The sequence below is a fragment of the Nomascus leucogenys genome, chromosome 1a (assembly GCF_006542625.1).
Source record: "Nomascus leucogenys isolate Asia chromosome 1a, Asia_NLE_v1, whole genome shotgun sequence".
In the NCBI taxonomy this organism is placed as follows: domain Eukaryota; kingdom Metazoa; phylum Chordata; class Mammalia; order Primates; family Hylobatidae; genus Nomascus; species Nomascus leucogenys.
Genome location: NC_044381.1, coordinates 84,306,330 through 84,325,529, shown reverse-complemented (window position 1 = coordinate 84,325,529; position 19,200 = coordinate 84,306,330). Strand labels below are relative to the sequence as shown.

The following is a 19,200-nucleotide window of genomic DNA, read 5'->3' as shown; positions in this document are numbered from 1 at the left end:
AACTTCTGTAACAGTAAGAAAACATATTAAAAATATGACAACTCTGGCTTGTCCTGAGGCAGTTTCTTGCATGACTCTCTAATTCTCATTCTGGAATGTTGTACATCTGCATATGGCACACAGAATCCTTTGTTCCCATCAGGGAATCTACTTCACCGCTGTAACTGAACACACATTTTTGCTAAAACTTATGTCTATCATAAGCTCCAGATTATTGGAAGAACATTCTAGGACTCCACAGAGAACTGAAACTTTGTGGTATTGTAGTTGAAATGAAAATGCTAAAGCCCCAATCCACCTAGTTTTTATCAAATTTAAGGCATTGTTATTTCATTTTGTGCCAAAATGGCTTATATCACTTATTTAGTACTTCATGTCTGAAGTTCTCTTTCAAATTACAATCCACAACTAAGATGAAACAAAATGTTTTAGCTCAAAATTTTTAGCTGAACTCGGCAAAACTGACAATAAGTTCATACTGCTAGATAGCCACTCTCAGGCCTCCATACTAGCAGAACAGATTCAGAGATTCAGAATGCAATTAGATAACTGGTTGGTTACATTTTGTAAAACCATCATTTTCTTAGCTAGCACAATTTTACAGAGTTAAAATTGAAAATTTGTTTTTACTTCAGCACTTCTATCATTGAGTAATAAAGCACTATTAGAAATACCAATACCAGCGCAGGGGCTCCCACCTGTAATCTCAGCACGTTGGGAGGCCGAGGTAGGCAGATCACATGAGGCCAGGAGCTTGAGACCAGCCTGGCCAACAGGGCAAAACCCCATCTCTATTAAAAATACAAAAATTAGCCGGGCGTGATGGTGCACATCTGTAATCCCAGCTACTCAGGAGGCCGAGGCATGACAATCACTTGAACCCAGGAAGCGGAGGTTGCAGTGAACCAAGATTGTGCCACTGCACTCCAGCCTGGGCGACAGAGCAAGACTCTGTCTCAAAAAAAAGAAAAAGAAGTATCAAAGGAGAAAAAAACTTAAGTGGAATAAATACAATCAGATACACCATCCTCTACACCAAAAACTGTGGAATACACATCCTAACCGGTGTGCACGGAACATTTACCAAGAAAGAACAGATGTTGGGCCATAAAATAAGGCTCAACAAATTTGAAAAGACTGACATCTTTCAGGGTCTGACCACCTGGAATTATAAATCAGTTAAAATTTTTTTTCCATCTCCAAATAGGTGGAAATTACATAACATACTTCTAAATAACTCGTGTTAAAGAAAAAAACAAGGGAGCTGGGTGCAGGGGCTCATGCCTGTAATCCCAGCACTTTGGAAGGCTGAGGCAGGTGGATCACCTGAGGTCGGGAGTTCGAGACCAGCCAGACCAACATGGAGAAACCCTGTCTCTACTAAAAATACAAAATTAGCTGGGCGTGGTGGTGCATGCCTATAATCCCAGCTACTAGGGAGGCTGAGGCAAGAGAATTGCTTGAACCCGGGAGGCGGAGGTTGCAGTGAGCAGACATAGTTCCACTGCACGCCAGCCTGGGCAGTAAGAGCGAAACTCCGTCTCAAAAAAAAAATGAAGGGAAATTAGAAAATATTTCTAACAAAACGGTAACAAAAATACAATCTCAAAACTTATGGGATGCAACTAAAGAACTGTTTCGAGGGAAATTTATAATTTCCGATGCCTATATTTGAAAAGAAGAAGAGTTTAAAAATTAAGCATTCATCTTCAGAAACTACAGCAAGTGCAAATTATAGTCAAAGAAAGCATAAAAAGAAATGAATTAAATAGAAAAGAGACAATAAAGACAAATGCCCTCTGACTTATTTCTTTTGCTAAAGTGTTTGATTATTCCTTTTGATAATAATAATAATTATTATTATTATTATTTCTTTCCTGGTTCCAGATTGTGTCTTTCTCTTTCTGACAGACAGCAGAGCATTTGTCTGGCATATATTCTCTCTTACCACAATATAGATGATTTTCTGTGACTTTAACAATACATACAAGAAAAAAATCACATCTTTATGCCAATACCCATTCTTTCACAATACTAGAAGAACAGATTCAGAGTACAATTACATTAACTGGTTGGTTACACTTTGCATCCAGTGAGTAACACCATCACCTTCTTAGTTTCTATCTATCTATCTTTATTTATTTATTTATTTATTTATTTATTTATTTATTTATTTTTTGAGACCAAGTCTTGCTGTGTTGCCCAGGCTGGAGTGCAGTGGCACGAACTCAGCCTCTTGAGTAGCCAGTACCACAGGCGTGCACACCATGCCCGGCTAATTTTTTTTATATTTTTAGTAGAGACAGGAGTTCACTATGTTGCCCAGGCTGGTCTCGAACTCCTGGCCTCCAGTGATCCGTCCGCCATATCTCAAAATAATAAGAGCTATTGATGACAAACCCACAGCCAATATCATACTGAATGGGCAAAAACTGGAAGCATTCCCTTTGAAAACTGGCACAAGACAGGGATGCCCTCTCTCACCACTCCTATTCAACATAGTGTTGGAAGTTCTGGCCAGGGCAATCAGGCAGGAGAAAGAAATAAAGGGTATTCAATTAGGAAAAGAGGAAGTCAAATTGTCCCTGTTTGCAGATGACATGATTGTGCATTTAGAAAACTCCACCGTCTCAGCCCAAAATCTCCTTAAGTTGATAAGCAACTTCAGCAAAGTCTCGGGATACAAAATCAATGTGCAAAAATCACAAGCATTCCTATATACCAATAACAAACAGAGAGCCAAACATGAGTGAACTCCCATTCACAATTGCTTCAAAGAGAATAAAATACCTAGGAATCCAACTTACAAGGGATGTGAAGGACCTCTTCAAGGAGAACTACAAACCACTGCTCAACCAAATAAAAGAGGATATAAACAAATGGAAGAACATTCCATGCTCATGGATGGGAAGAATCAATATTGTGAAAATGGCCATACTGCCCAAGGTAATTTGTAGATTCAATGCCATCCCCATCAAGCTACCAATGACTTTCTTCACAGAATTGGAAAAAACTACTTTAAAATTCATATGGAACCAAAAAAGCCCACATTGCCAAGACAATCCTAAGCCAAAAGAACAAAGCTGGAGGCATCATGCTACCTGACTTCAAACTATACTACAAGGCTACAGTAACCAAAACAGAGATATAGACCAATGGAACAGAACAGAGCCCTCAGAAATAATACCACACATCTACAACCATCTGATCTTTGACAAGCCAGACAAAAACAAGAAATGGGGAAAGGATGCCCTATTTAATAAACGGTGCTGACAAAACTGGCTAGCCATATGTAGAAAGCTGAAACTGGATCCCTTCCTTACACCTTATGCAAAAATTAATTCAAGATGGATTAAAGACTTAAATGTTAGACCTAAAACCATAAAAACCCTAGAAGAAAACCTAGGCAATACTATTCAGGACATAGGCATGGGCAAGGACTTCATGACTAAAACACCAAAAGCAATGGTAAAAAAAACCCAAAATTGACAAATGGGATCTAATTAAAGAGCTTCTGCACAGCAAAAGAAACTACCATCAGAGTGAACAGGCAACCTACAGAATGGGAGAAAATTTTTACCATCTACCCATCTGACAAAGGGCTAATATCCAGAATCTACAAAGAACTTAAACAAATCTACAAGAAAAAATCAAACAACCCCATCAAAAAGTGGGCAAAGGATAAGAACAGACACTTCTCAAAAGAAGACATTCATGCAGCCAACAGACACATGAAAAAATGCTCATCATCACTGGCCATCAAAGAAATGCAAATCAAAACCACAATGAGATACCATCTCACACCAGTTAGAATGGCAATCATTAAAAAGTCAGAAACAACAGGTGCTGGAAAGGATGTGGAGAAATAGGAACACTTTTACACTGTTGGTGGGACTGTAAACTAGTTCAACCATTGTGGAAGACAGTGTGGTGATTCCTCAAGGATCTAGAACTAGAAATACCATTTGACCCAGCCATCCCATTACTGGGTATATACCCAAAGGATTATAAATCATGCTGCTATAAAGACACATGCACACGTATGTTGATTGCAGCACTATTCACAATAGCAAAGACTTGGAACCAACCCAAAATAATGATAGACTGGATTAAGAAAATGTGGCACATATACACCATGGAATACTATGCAACCATAAAAAAGGATGAGTTCATGTCTTTTGTAGGGACATGGATGAAGCTGGAAACCATCATTCTGAGCAAACTATCACAAGGACAGAAAACCAAACACCGCATGTTCTCACTCATAGGTGGGAATTGAACAATGAGAACACCAGGACACAGGGTGGGGAACATCACACACTGGGGCCTGTTGTGGGGTATGGGGAGGGGGGAGGGGAGAGGGATAGCATTAGGAGATATACCTAATGTAAATGACAAGTTAACGGGTGCAGCACACCAACATGGCACATGTATACATACGTAACCAACCTGCATGTTGTGCACATGTACCCTAGAACTTAAAGTATAATAAAAAAATAAGAAAAAAAATAAAATAAAAATACATTTAAAACCTCCCCCCACCTAACCCCAGAAAAAAAAAAATATGATCCGTCCTCCTTGGCCTCTCAAAATGCTGGGATTACAGGTGTGAGCCACTGCATCCCACCTTTTGTATCAATTTAGTAAACTAAAAACAGTTTAGCAGTTTTTTATACAGTTAAAGCATACATTTATCTCACTTGATCCAGCAATTCTACTCCTAGGTGTTCATTCGAAAGAAATGAAAACATATGTCCACAAAAAGGCTATATGATTGTTTAGAGCAGCTTTAGTCATACTAGCTCAAAAAATTTTTTTTCTTTTTTTCTGAGTCTCACTCTGTTGCCCAGGCAGGAGTGCAGTGGCACAATCCCGGCTCACTGCAACCTCCACCTCCCGGGTTCAAGTTATTCTCCGGCCTCAGCCTCCCAAGTAGCTGGGATTACAGGTGCATGCCACCACACCCGGCTAATTTTTGTATTTTTAGTAGAGACGGGGTTTCACTATGTTAGCCAGGCTGGTCTTGAACTCCTGACCTCAAGTGATCTGCCCACCTCAGCCTCCCAAAGTGCTGGGATTACAGGCATGAGCCACTGTGCCCGGCCCTCAAAATTTTATCCAAATATTTTTTAACTGAAGAATGGATAAATTGTGGTATATTACTCAGCATTAAGAGGGAATGAACTGCTGTTAGATGCAACACAGATCAATCTCAAAAACATGTTGATCAAAAGCCAGACACAAACTTTAACAAACGGTATGCTTCTATTTATATGAACTTCTAGAACAGATCAAACAAATCTATAGTGACAGAAAGCAGATTAGTGGTTGCCAGAAAGAAAGAATGGAGGGATATTAACTTCAAAGGGGCATAAGAAAACTATCTAGAGTGATAGAAATGTTCTAAATCTTGATTGGCATGGTGGTTACACAGGTATACATTTCCAAAACTTGCTGAATTATACAACTAAAATGCATGTTATTTATTGTATGTAAAATATACTTCAGCAAAGTAAAAGAACCATAAAGTTCTAATTAAAAAAATCAAATATATTGCATATTGTTAAAACATTTTGGTACTGATCAACTTACTGCTTTAAAAATATGTATAAGCTAGGACCTGTGGCACATGCCTAAAGTCCCAGCTTATAGGACTGAGATGGGAGGGTCACTTGAGTCCAGGAGTTCAAGGCTTGCAGTGACTATGATCATGCCACAGCACTCTAGTCTGGGTGACATATAGAATCTCCTCTCAAAAAAAAAAAAAAAAAAAAAAAAAAAAAAATCAGACCTAAATTGAAAATTTAGGATGGCCAATTCAAAGTGAAGTAGATAAAAATTCCATTAGAACACTGCCAGAGACCAACCAAAAGAAAGATGCTGGCCAGGCACGGTGGCTCACGCCTGTAATCCCAGTACTTTGGGAGGCCGAGGAGGCCGGATCACGAGGTCACGAGATCGAGACCATCCTGGCTAACACGGTGAAACCCGGTCTCTACTAAAAATATAAAAAAAAAAGAAAAAAAAAGTGCCAGGCGTGGTGGCAGGCGCCTGTAATCCCAGCTACTCGGGAGGCTGAGCCAGGAGAATAGCTCGAACCCAGGAGGTGGAGGTTGCAGTGAGCCAAGATTGCGCCACTGCATTCCAGCCTGGGTGACAGAGTGAGACTCCGTCTCAAAAAAAAAAAAAGATGCTTAACATGTTTTGGAATGGTCTCTGGCCCTTCATGTGATAGCAAATCCTTGTTGGAAAAAAAGATAGCCTAAAAAGAAATAAGTGTGCATGTTAGGAAGTAGAAAATTAGGCTGAACAGGAAGAATGGAGTACACTGTGGTCCTTAGTGTTCATCCTTTTCCTTGAACAACCATGGAATTTCTGTTCTACCAAAGTAGTTATTGGACACTAAATTTTACACAGTATTAATCTCGTTTCTTTTGTTATATCGTGATCCTCCTCAAGAACAGCCAGTGACCATGCTGCCTATTTCCTTTGTATCATTCTAAGTGCTATGGACAACAAATACTCTGACCCCAGTTACTTATGAATTTGTAGGTATATGGCGGAAATGAAAAAGCGGTGCAGCTCTACTTTAACCAGCTAGCCTACTTAGCCTAGACAAAGCAACCAGAATTATGCTCATCATGTAGGATGTGAAAGCCCCTGATGTCTGTAGCCTAAGACATTAAAAATTACTACCTCACATGTAGATTAAGAAATGTTAAGTAGACATGAGTGAAAAAAGATATTTTGGAGGGTGAAGAGGAAGAGGAAGGGTTAAGGTGTTGTGGTGGACAGTCAAGAATGAAAGGAGGCTGGGTCCGGTGGCTCACGCCTGTAATCCCAGCACTTTGGGAGGCCAAGGCGGGCAGATCACAAGGTCAGGAGATCAAGCCCATCCTGGCTAACATGGTGAAATCCTGTCTCTACTAAAAATACAAAAAAATTAGCCAGGCGTGATGGTGGGTGCCTGTAGTCCCAGCTGCTCGAGAGGCTGAGGCAGGAGAATGGCATGAACCTGGGAGGCGAAGTTTGCAGTCAGCCGAGATTGCGCTACTGCACTCCAGCCTGGGCGACAGAGCAAGACTCAGTCTCAAAAAAAAAAAAAAAAAAAAAAAAAAAAAAAAAAAAAAAAAATGAAAGGAAGGCTGGGCGTGGTAGCTTACACCTGCAATCCAAGCATTTTGGGAGGCCGAGGCAGAAATGAGGGTTTCTTGAGGCCAGGAGTTCAATACCAACCTGGCAACATAACAAGACCCTGTCTCTACAAAATACATAAAAAATTAGCCAGGCATGGTGGTGCATGGCTATAGTCCCAGCCACTTGGACAGGCTGGGGTAAGAGGATCGCGTGGGCCCAGAGTCTGCACCTGCAGTGAGCCATGAACATGCCACTACACTCCAGCCTGGGCAATAGAGTAAGACCCTATCTCAAAACAACAACGACCAAAACAAAACAAAACAAAAAAACAAAAAACAGAATCAAAAGAAAGGAGTGTAAATATGCTTTTAATGACTATCTTTAAGGAGACTTAAAGGTATAGTCAATGAAATGAGGCAATCTGAGTGAGTACTCTCAAAAGTAGCTCTATTTAATAAATAAGCAAAAAAACAAGGAAGAACATGTTACTCATATAGTAAGTCACTTGACAGTTATCATCTTACATACTTAAATAAAAAGTCAATGCTTTCTTATTAATAACATATGTTACCAGTCAATTATTAATGTTTAATATGACATGGACTACCTCAATCATATCTAGCATAGATCTAAAATAATTTAAAAAAATTTTTCTGTTCCAAACCATGTGAGAAGACCAAAGGGAGAAAAAAAGCAGAACATAAAGTTTCAGTGGGATAAAAAGAAGAGAAAAGCAAGAGCACTCAAATTTGGCTCCCTGAAAATGTGGAGTATCTACAGAGAAAAGTCAGTAATCCGGAAGAGTTGGCTGATAACTTTGGTGGCAGTCACATCTCCCTAGAAATGTCATAGACCCATGTGAAGACGCTCAAAGGTTACCATATGTAGACGCCCCAACTTTGGAAAGCTGCCATCGTCCAACCCAGTGGCAACCATGGCAATTTTCGGGCAAGTAGTATTACAGAAAGAATAATCAGTTTGAAAGCTCAAGCTAATGTAGCTTTTAAGCACCAGGACAAATTAGACCAGGACTGTTTCATGTTTACCTTCAATGGAATAGTACAATAGTGTGAAAACTTTACCTTTGGATTCTTGCCTTCTTTGGCCAACAATGCCCGAAGTCTTTCTTGTGAAGGGGGTGCAATGAAGATAATATATGGTTTCAAATCTGAATTCCGGAGAGTCTTCAATGACTGTAAAGACATTTTGATTTTTAAAATAATTTGCATCATTTAATTACTTCCTAATAATACTGATTGGAGATATATATATATTAGATTAAGGGACTTGCTCTGTTGCCTAGGCTGGAGTGCAGTGGTGTGATCACAGCTCTCTGCAACCTCAATCTGCTGCACTCAAGTGACCCTCTCACCTCAGCATCTCCAATAGCTAGGACTATAGGCATGCACCACCATGTCCGGCTAAGTTTTTACTTTTTTGCCCAGGCTGGTCTGAACCCCTGGCCTCAAGCAATGCTCCTGCCTTGGTCTCCCAAAGTGCTGGGATTATAGGCATGAGCCACTGCACCTGGCCCAATCCACAATATTTTTAAGATCCTACCATTCACTGTAAGAATATACCGTGAAGATATATATATATATATATGTATATATACACATATAATATATATTATATACATATATGATTTTAGCTTGCTCTTTTATGTAATGAAATATAAGTGAATGATACTGAAGGATGACAACTGTGATATTAAAACACCTTGCTAATAAGATCACATACAGATTACAATAACCATATTAAAAATCAGTTTTGGAGCAATTAGAATCATACAAGTTGCCTTACTATGTGCCAGACACTAAATATAAGCAAAATCAGAGAACATAACTTCACATGTGCAAGACAATTCAAGAAAAGCACATCTAAGAAAAAGTAGACTATGTTTGAATCTGGAGATTGCAGTTTTCATTTGGTTACCAATGCATCACTGTGTATGCTCAAACTGAAGCACGCTATCAAAATGGAGATTATAGGAATATGCCATTGCTATCTAAAAACATTAAGATGATTAAAACAATATGCTGAGTTCTTTGTTAAAATCTGTTAGCCCTTTTTTTTGGAGAAATAAGAATTTTAGAAACCTGTTTGCCCAAATAATATAAAGAATTCTAAAGAAATTTAGTAAAAACATGTATACTTCTCCTAAATCAAAAATTTACAATTGAAATAGTAGAGCATAAGTGCATTTGTCCACTAAAACACAAACAAAAATCTCTAATTGCTATTTTAGAATAGCCATTTTAGATTCAATTCTCCTTTATGTACATCTCTTTAATGACCATGGACTATGTTGCCTGATTTGACATGAGCAGCAGATTCTACCACATTAAGGAAAGTCGTATGCTAAAGCTGTATGGTCTACAAAAATTAAACAATTTTCCATAACATTTGGAGTTTCTTAAAAACTCCAAGTTTCTAAAATTAGGTTTTGTTTTTTTGTTTTTGTTTTTCAGACAGAGTCTCACTCTACTCACTCTGTCACCCAGGTTGGAGTGCAGTGCAGCTCACTGCAATCTCCACCTCCCTGGCTCAGGCGATTCTCCCACCCCAGCCTCCCAAGTAGCTGGGACCACAGGTGCATGCCACCACACCTGGCTAATTTTTTTTTAATTTTTGGTAAAGATGGGGCTTTGCCATGTTGCCCAGGCTGGTCAGGAACTCCTGAACGCAAGTGATCCACCCACATTGGCGTCCTAAAATTATCATTTTAAATAGAAAGCTAAGAGGCACTAGTTAGTAATTTTACGCTTTTGCTTAGTCTGCCAAATAAGTGAAACTGAGGTTTCATTATTTTCCTACAACCAAGCATTCACTGTGATACTTGATAATATTTGAACAATGGCATCTAAACCATAAAAATAATCTTGAGGCCAGGCACGGTGGCTCACGCCTCTAATCCCAGCACTTTGGGAGGCTGAGGCGGGTGGATCACGAGGTCAGGAGATCGAGACCATGGTGAAACCCCATCTGTACTAAAAATACAAAAAAAAAATTAGCCGGGCGCAGTGGCAGGCACCTGTAGTCCCAGCTACTCCGGAGGCTGAGGCAGGAGAATGGCGTGAACCCGGGAGGCGGAGCTTGCAGTGAGCCAAGATTGCGCCACTGCACTCCAGCCTGGGTGACAGAGCGAGACTCTGTCTCAAAAAAAAAATAAAAAATAAAAAATAAAAAAATAATCTTGAAATTTTCTAATTTTTCTCATATCAGAATCAGAAAAGGGAAATTCTTTTATAGACTCAAATTAAAGTACTACCAATACTATATTTACTGTATTTTAAGTTTCAGAACATACATACAAGTATATATACAAGCTGAACATCTTTAATCCAAAAATCTGAAATGCAAAATCTGAAACTTTCTGAGCAGTGACATGATGGCACAAGTGGAAAATGTCACCCCTGGCCTCATGTGACGGGTCATAGTCAAAACACAGGAACCGACAGTTTATTCAATATCCCCAGGAAAAATAAAATTACCTTCAGGCTAAGTAAATAAGGTGTATATAAAAGATAAATGAATTTCATTTCAGACTTGGGTCTATCCTCAAGATAGCTCATTATATATATGCAAATATTCTAAAATCTGAGAAATTCTGAAATTCAAAACATTCTGGTCTCAAGCATTTTGAGTAAGAGATAGTCAACCTGTATATGTAAGTATGTATATGTTTTCCCTCTGAGGAAACTGAAAGAGATTTAGCAACCTGTGTGATTTCAGATAGCAAATCAGTGGGAAAAACCATATGAGAACTTAGGTCATGCTGTTCTTGGACCAAAATACAGCTTCCACTAGGTTACTCTATATGACATTCCTTCTAAGTTCAAACCCTAAAACAAAATTCTAGCTTTACCTGTGTACGAAGACTTAAAAGACATATTTTGCCAGAGTTGATCACTTGCCGTACAGAATCTATGCTAGTTCCATACAAATTCTTCTCAAATTCACCATGCTCAATGAACTTTCCAGCTGCTATGTCTGCCTCGAATGCTTGCCGCGAAACAAAGTGGTAATCTCTACCGGCTACTTCTTGGTCTCGCCTACTCCGGGTTGTATCTAGGCAAACAAAATCAGATAAAAATAATGGGCATGGCTTAGAGTGAGGACAGGGGATAATTCTGCTAGTCAGAAAGAATTTTTATTTTGTAACACAGATTATAAAATAATAAACTGAGAAAATGCTAAGCGCCTACATGTTTAACATTGTTTTTATTTTTTGTAGATTGAAAAATGAACAAAAATGAGTTTGTAGTATCTCAGTAATAGTTATATTTAATTATCTTAATACATTTAATGCTTACACTTCAAGTTACTTCATCCTGCATTTAAAACACTACTACTCATCTTCTCCTAAAGTTTATTTCCATAAGATTAGGTACTATATAATCTTGTAACTTCTGTTTTCAGATTATGCCTAAGTTTCTATCTTCCGTATCACTTTAAAGCAGCAGGAACTGATTCTCTATGGAACAGGAAATTATAAGGAGCCCAAAATGAAATTTGTTTAGAAAATAATTAGCACATACTCGAAGGACAAATTTAAATTTCTTAATAATGACTATTTTTAATTTAAAAATTGTCAAAATATTTGGTTAAACAAAGTTCCTCTTTCACTGACAACACTGTTTTAATGAAATGAATAAAAAATTTCCCTACATGATATAGTTAGGTTCTGAGCTGGTAAATTGAAAAGCACAGGAAAATGGGAATGCATTCAAACTTACGAGGAACTGCAGATGCAAAGCGGTCCTTTTCTTTGTTCATGAGCCTCTGACGCAATTCATTCTGGCCACAGTTCTGTGGACCAATCAAGATGATAGGTCTCTTCCTATTTGCTGGCTGATGATAAAGTGACATTTCCTCATAGGTTAAGATCTCCTCGTTGTCATAATCTTTGGGAAAAAAAAGTTAAGCCCTTCAGACAAAATTATGGCCATGTATTAAAGATATAAATACTCATAGATCTTTACCCAAAATTAGAAAAAAGCACAATTTATTGTCATTATATCCTTGCTAGGGTATCATGAAAATGAATCAGACAACAATATAATACTCCTTCTATTAATTTTTATCTTATTTCATATTTGAAATAAAAAATTCATGCTTGAATGTCTGATACAATATAATTATACTGATCCTTACATTAAACAGCTAATTTGCAGTCCATACTTTGCATAAGGATGGGGTACCAGGGAATGAACTAGTAAGAGTAATATCCATCATTTTTGTAAAATGCAGATATTAATATTCTACTTAAGAAGGTTGTTTTAAGAATCAGACATAATGTATACACTGAATACAACGGCTAGCATAGACCGACATTTACATATAGTGGCTATAACCAGTGTTTTCAGAGAAAGCTGGAGTACTTTCCTATAGTTCAAGCTTGTCCAACCCGTGGCCCATGAGCCGCATGCGGCCCAGGACAGCTTTGAATGTGGCCCAATGCAAATTTGTAAACTTTCTTAAAACACTGTGAGATTGTTTTGCAATTTTTCTTTTTTTTTTTTTAGCTCAGCTATCTCTAGTGTTAAGTGTATTTTATGTGTGGACCCAGTCTATTCTTCTAATGTGGCCCAGGGTAACCACAAGATTGGATACCCCTGCTGTAGTTGTATAACTTGAAAACAGGCATGCTATCTCCACTTTCTGCATTTATGTTTACTTTACTCTGGAATGCTAAGCCAGAGTCATGAATCAAAATGAGGTATAAATTATGACAGGTGGGGTAACATTCCTAAAGCCCATAATCCAGATGAAACCAGAGCTGTCAAGTGGTAAGAACAAAAGCAGATAACTAGTAGCCTGCCAAGTCCTCACTCATATTACTTCTCCTGACTGTGAAGGAGCATCAGATGTGGAGTCAGACTCCCTCAGCTCTATTTCCATGAGGTTAGGGGATCATCTTAGGCTTGTCAATACTCAGCACAGAGCCTGGCACAGAGCAGGAGCTCAAACTACATTTGTTTAAATTGCAGCTCAACCAATCATGTATTAGTTGTTAAGAATTTCAGCAAATCACTTTAATATCTAAACTTTTTTTTTTTTTTTTTTTTTTTTGAGACAGTCTCACTCTGTCGCCCAGGCGGGAGGGCAGTGGCGCGATCTCGACTCACTGCAAGCTCTGCCTCCTGGGTTCACGTCATTCTCCTGCCTCAGCCTCCCGAGTAGCTGGGACTACAGGCGCCCGCCACCACGCCTGGCTAATTTTTTGTATTTTTTAGTAGAGATGGGGTTTCACCACGTTAGCCAGGATGGTCTCGATCTCCTGACCTCGTGATCTGCCCGCCTCGGCCTCCCAAAGTGCTGGGATTACAGGCATGAGCCACCATGCCTGGCCTAATATCTAAACTTGAATCTATTACTCTGTAACCTCAAGGAGTTTGTGAGAACAACATCATATAGTTACTGCCCCGGAATACAGCAGTTATTATGAATTGTAGTTATTTATTTAAAAATATTCATGATGATGACATCATCATAAACAGCAAATGTAATTCCTTCTCCTCTCAAAATGATTTTCTCTGAATGAGTTCATTCTAACATGTATAATCAAGACTGTGGTAGCATTTTCATTTATAGTCTTAGTGTGTATATCCATAAGGTTCAGATGTGCCACGTTTTCTACAGTACAGTAGCTCTTAGAGCTGGACTCGTTAACTTTAGTCTGTTTCAAAAAATAAAAGAGATATTAATCACAAATATAGAGGATAAAATTTAAAACTCATTAAATCTTTTTAGTTACATAATCTGTCAAATAGCACTAAAGGATATTTATTTTAGAAAAAAATTTATTAAAGTTGATCAAATCTCATTTAGCTTTTATGGAATATTATAATGATCTATAATATCTTTATTAGTTTAATGTATGCTGCTCCCAAATATTTCAAATTCTTGACAGAACAGCCTTATAAATTACATAAGAAGGAATGCCTTTGCTTTATTATTTGGCTTGCTTCTAATGTGAACCAAACAGAAGTAGCAAACTCAAATGCCCATAAAAACAAACTAAGGAGGTAATAAAATCAGTATATCAGGTTGGGTTAATAAAACACTGGGAGTGGTAGAAACTGTTAAACCAGACACCAGGTGCTTGATATAAGTGCAACAGTCATCACTCAGGTCCAGCAGACTGTTGTCACTTGGGAATACTAGCCCAACATTATTAGAGCTTTTGATTTTACGAGAAGCTACAACTTTCGAGCTTTTTAATCTTAGCAATCAATCAAAATAAAACTAAAATTCTCTCGTGTGTCTGACTTAGCCAGCAGGTAGTGGGTTCTCAGGAATGAGTTGCTTCTGTGACATGAGCTATTGTAGAGGACATATTTTTTACTTCAAGTATGTTCTGTAAGAATTTGTTAGAAGTATAATTTTTGCAAAGAGTTTAAGTAGAAAAAAACTACAGGAAACTATCAATTTAATACTACATACGCTAAATAGTACTTGAATTTTTATATCAGTTTTCCCCAGAATTCAAAACACTGCCTTACTCACAGGATTCCAAAAGAAAATATTTTCTACTAAATGATTTTCTCAAGCACATATTTAACATTAAGGTGCAAAACAGGACTAGATTTAGACTCCTTTCAGATATAATTCCACCTATCCCTGAGAGTAGAACTTACCATCATTTTTATTGGCATTATATAAGACCTTTTTCCTCTTCTTTTTATTCTTCTTTGCACACCACAGTTTTCCTGTTGAGCAATCATAGATATAACTATAAATGTGTTCCCTTGAACAAAGCCACATAACTCAAATTGAAGACCTCTACTTATTCATTCATTCATTCTTTAAATTTTTTTGCAGAAACGAGGTCTCCATATGTTGGCCATGCTTGTCTTGAACTCCTGGCCTCAAGCGATCCTCCTGCCTTAGCCTCCCAAAGTGCGGAGATTACAGGTGCGAACCACCATACTCAACTTGTTTTTAACTTACTTTTATAAATACTTATTACACTGTTTGTATAAAGACTGTTTTTCAGGAAAGCATTTACAATTTTCAATTAACTACACAGTATAGACAGATAATCTTTAATACTTAAATCTTATCCTTTCTTTACAGTTCTGAGATAATCAGTTTTGCCTCTTGTATCACTCTTTCCATGAGTACTTCTTTCTTCACAGTTCTAATATGCAGATTTACACATGGCTCCAGATGAAGACCCAAGAAACCTCTTACTAATGTCAAATACAAGTGTCTAACCTGATTTTTCTGGCTCCTTATCTTCTTCTATAGTTTGCTTCATGGCTTCCCTTTGCTGCTGAAAGCTTTTCCCTTAATAGCAGAAAGAAAAAGAAGGGTAAAATATTTAAGATAAAAGGATAAGAATTTTTTTTTTAATCAAGAAGGGAAAACACTAGACGTATCTCTTCATTTATATTCCCTTCCAAATCCTTTTGCCAACACAGGAGTAATGTCAGCTATGATGTGTAAGCCTCCAAATTTTTAAAATATTAACTCTGCTCAATCAATCCTATATGTATTATTGGAATATGTATCATCTACTAGAATATTTAAAAATTTAATAGTTCAACTTTTTAAAAGGTTTCATTGAGCATTTACTTTGTGGAAAAGTACTATCCTGGATCTTACAATGGTTCTAGGTCCTTTGGAATTATCTCAAATTAAGCATATCAGTTCTAGGAGTTAACTTTTCCAAAACAACATGTGGGCATTCATCACATATTCAATTCCATATTCAATTCCAAGAAACCATTCAGTATATTCCCTTGCATGCATCACTCTCAATCCCTCTTCTTTTGCGTATGTATATGTGTTAGCCATTTTTTATTTCCACCCTTAAGTTACCAATCATATAAATGGAAAACGTGCTTTTCCTTACAAAATTAATATTTTAATATAGGAGGCTTTCAAGGTTCCTGACCTTGAAAGAGGTTTTCTTTTCAGACCTCTACCTTAAAATCAAATATGTCTTCTCCTATAGGATACAAGTGGCTTCACTTAGAAGATTCTGAGTTACGTTGAGGTTCCACTTTTATATTTTATTTTTAAATCTATTTTTTTCAGTGTAAAACCAGAGATTCTTAAAAATCAATAAGCAAATTCTACATAGGTGGGGATAATCTGTAGAACTTAGTGCATTTCGTAAGTGTACTAACAAAAAGATTAATACTGAGTTTGATACACATAAGAAGCATTAAAGGAAGCCTGGTTATCTTTTGAGACGAAGTCTCGCTCTGTCACCCAGGCTGGAGTGCAGTGGCGCAATCTCGGCTCACTGCAACCTCCGCCTTCCAGGTTCAAGGGATTCTCATGCCTCAGCCTCCCGAGCAGCTGGTATTACAGGGGCCTGCCACCACGCCCAGCTAATTTTTGTATTTTTAGTAGAGGCGCGGTTTCACCATGTTGGCCAGGCTGGTCTTGAGCTCCTGATCTCAGGTGATCCTCCCTGCTTGGCCTCCCAAAGTGCCAGGATTAGGGGCATGAGCCACTGTGCATGGCCAAGACTGTATTCTAGTACAAGTAACTATTACTAGAAGGAAAATTTTAAGAGTATTAAAATTTAAAGGGGTCGGGCGCAGTGGCTCATGCCTGTAATCCCAACACTTTGAGAGGCCAAGGCGGGCGGATCATGAGGTCAGGAGATCAAGACCATCCTGGCTAACACGGTGAAGCCCCGTCTCTACTAAAAATACAAAACATTAGCTGGGCGTGGTGGCGGGCACCTGTAGTCCCAGCTGCTCAGGAGACTGAGGCAGAAGAAGGGCATGAGCCCGGGAGGCGCAGCTTGCAGTGAGCTGAGATCATGCCACTGCACTCCAGCCTGGGAGACAGAGCGAGATTTTGTCTCAAAAAAAAAAAAAAAAAAAAAAATTAAAAATAAGTAACCAATTTTTAAAAATCAAGAACAAAGTAATTTTAATCATTTACATATTAAAAATTTAAAACATTACAATGATGTACTTCTGTGGCACTTTTTATAGTATGAACTATAGGCTATTCTGAAATAGAGGCAGAAATTAATGAGAGATGGAAACGATTTTCTTTCTTTTTCTGAAACTGCTCTGTTACACTGGTGTGATCAAAGCTCACTGCAGCCTCAAACTTCCAGGCTCATGCGATCCTTTCACCTCAGCCTCCTGAGTAGCTGGGACTACAGGTATGTGCCACCATGCCCACCTAATTTTTAAATTTTTTGTAGAGACAAAGTCTCATTATGTCAGCTATGCCACTATGTGGCCCAGGCTAGTCTCAAACTCCTGGGCTCAAGCAGTCCTCCCACCTCAGCCTCCCCAGGTGCTGAGATTACAGGTGTGAGCCACCAGGGCCAGCCTCATAATGACCTCTTAAAAAATCCGTCTAATTCTGATGGAAAGCCATCGTCAAACTCTAAGGCAGATCTTTAGTCTTATAAAAAGACTCAGAAATGTCATCACTGGAATCTATATACTTTCAGAAAATCAATCTATCAACAAACACTAGTTCTAAACATTTATGGGCTAAAGTTTGGCATGGTAATAAGACACCATACTGATATTTGGCACAAGCCTGAGGCAGAACCACAATGGCTACCCAACACTCCAAGATTCTAGAGAAACGTCCTGTAACTGTTACTCTGAAGAATCAAGGGTTTTAGCATCATCCTCTAAAATAAATGTAAGAAGTCCATCCCTCCTGCCTTAAAATATGACTGATATAGACAAAATCTGTTTCTAGCTTTTGAGTTTTAAAGTGAGAATTTGAAGCTTTCTGTGACCTTATACTCAAGAAGAATAAATGTAAATATTATGTTGAAATCTCTTGTTACCCAGAAAAGTCTCTGGCTTAGTTACAGAGATATAAGAGATTCCTTATAACTTATTCTAAAATCTTTGGACAACTTCCTCTGTTCCTATTATGTATCTGATAGTCAATATTTCTCAGTCTTTTTTTTCATGCCTTCCTTTTCTTCTTTTCCCCTAAACTATTGCTTGTTGTCAAATCCAGTGTAAGGCTAAGTTTATAGCCAAATCTGTTATGCTTAAAATCTTCAGGTGTGAGTAGGAGGGATGATCGCTAAAAAATGTTGTAGGTAAAAGATAAGGCCAGAAAAACATTACAGCAAAGCATTGAAAGGTCTAATTCAGAAACAGCAGTTCTGGCAGAACTATTTTTTTTAAATTTTTGTTTGTTTGTTTTCTGAGAACTTTTAAAATCACCTTTTATTCATTAATTTAACATACATTATCTGGATTTAAAACAAAAAAGACTTGGCTTCTGACCTCAAGAAGTTTATAAACTGAGAATATACAGTAGAAAGAATTATAACAGAGACAGTATCATGAAAATATTATAAAGTAGGGGACACAGAAGAAAAAAATATACCTAAGTGTTAACGGATATGCTTTCAAGTAAAGTATGGAAGCGAAGTTTATCTCAGCACCAGGCAAACTGCTTTACATGGTGCAGACATAACAGCATTTATTAACAAATAAATTGATGAAATAATATCCCTTTACCCTATATCCCTATTTTTATCATCCTGTATGTATTCCTTTGCCTTCTCCAATAGCTTATTATGCTTCCCTTAGTTCTGCTCTCCTTTCTCCATTCCACTGCCATCCTGGGAACTCTAAGAGCCATTTGTTAGAAAATAATTATATCTACATACAGTCATGCACTGCATAACAACATTTCAGTCAACAACAAACCATATATATGATGGTGGTTGGAGGAATAGGCTATACCACATAGCCTAGGTGTACAGCAGGCTATATCATCTAGATTTGTGTAAATACACTCAAAGACGTTTGCACAACAATGAAATCACCTAACGGCACATTTCTCAGAACTTATCCCTGTCGTTAAGTGATGCGTGACTGTACTTTGTTCTATTTTGTATCATCTTAACTCTCAGAAACATGTCCCCTTAATAATCTTAATCTATAATGTAAGCTAAAGTTTTAGTTTAGTCTAAATTAGGGATAGTTTCATCAACAAAAAATTTGGAGCATCCTATTTCTGCCCTAACATCACATTTGGTATAATAAATTCTATGATGTTACTTTTCCTGATTCCTTATAAAGTTATGCGTCTTTTCTT

At 37.8% G+C, this 19,200-nt stretch overlaps 1 protein-coding gene across 4 annotated transcripts in view; it reads right to left on the bottom strand.

Moving 5' to 3' along the window:
- Positions 1 to 19,200, bottom strand: part of MPP5 (membrane palmitoylated protein 5) — a 100,888-nt gene that overhangs the window by 3,797 nt on the left and 77,891 nt on the right. For all 4 annotated transcript variants that reach the window (XM_003263590.2, XM_030812433.1, XM_030812432.1 and 1 more), the window contains 5 exons: positions 15,361 to 15,432; positions 14,781 to 14,852; positions 11,877 to 12,044; positions 11,006 to 11,208; positions 8,220 to 8,330 (listed from right to left, as the gene is read on the bottom strand). In XM_003263590.2, the coding sequence (XP_003263638.1) occupies positions 8,220 to 8,330; positions 11,006 to 11,208; positions 11,877 to 12,044; positions 14,781 to 14,852; positions 15,361 to 15,432 (626 nt within the window). The remainder of the gene's footprint in view (positions 1 to 8,219; positions 8,331 to 11,005; positions 11,209 to 11,876; positions 12,045 to 14,780; positions 14,853 to 15,360; positions 15,433 to 19,200) is intronic.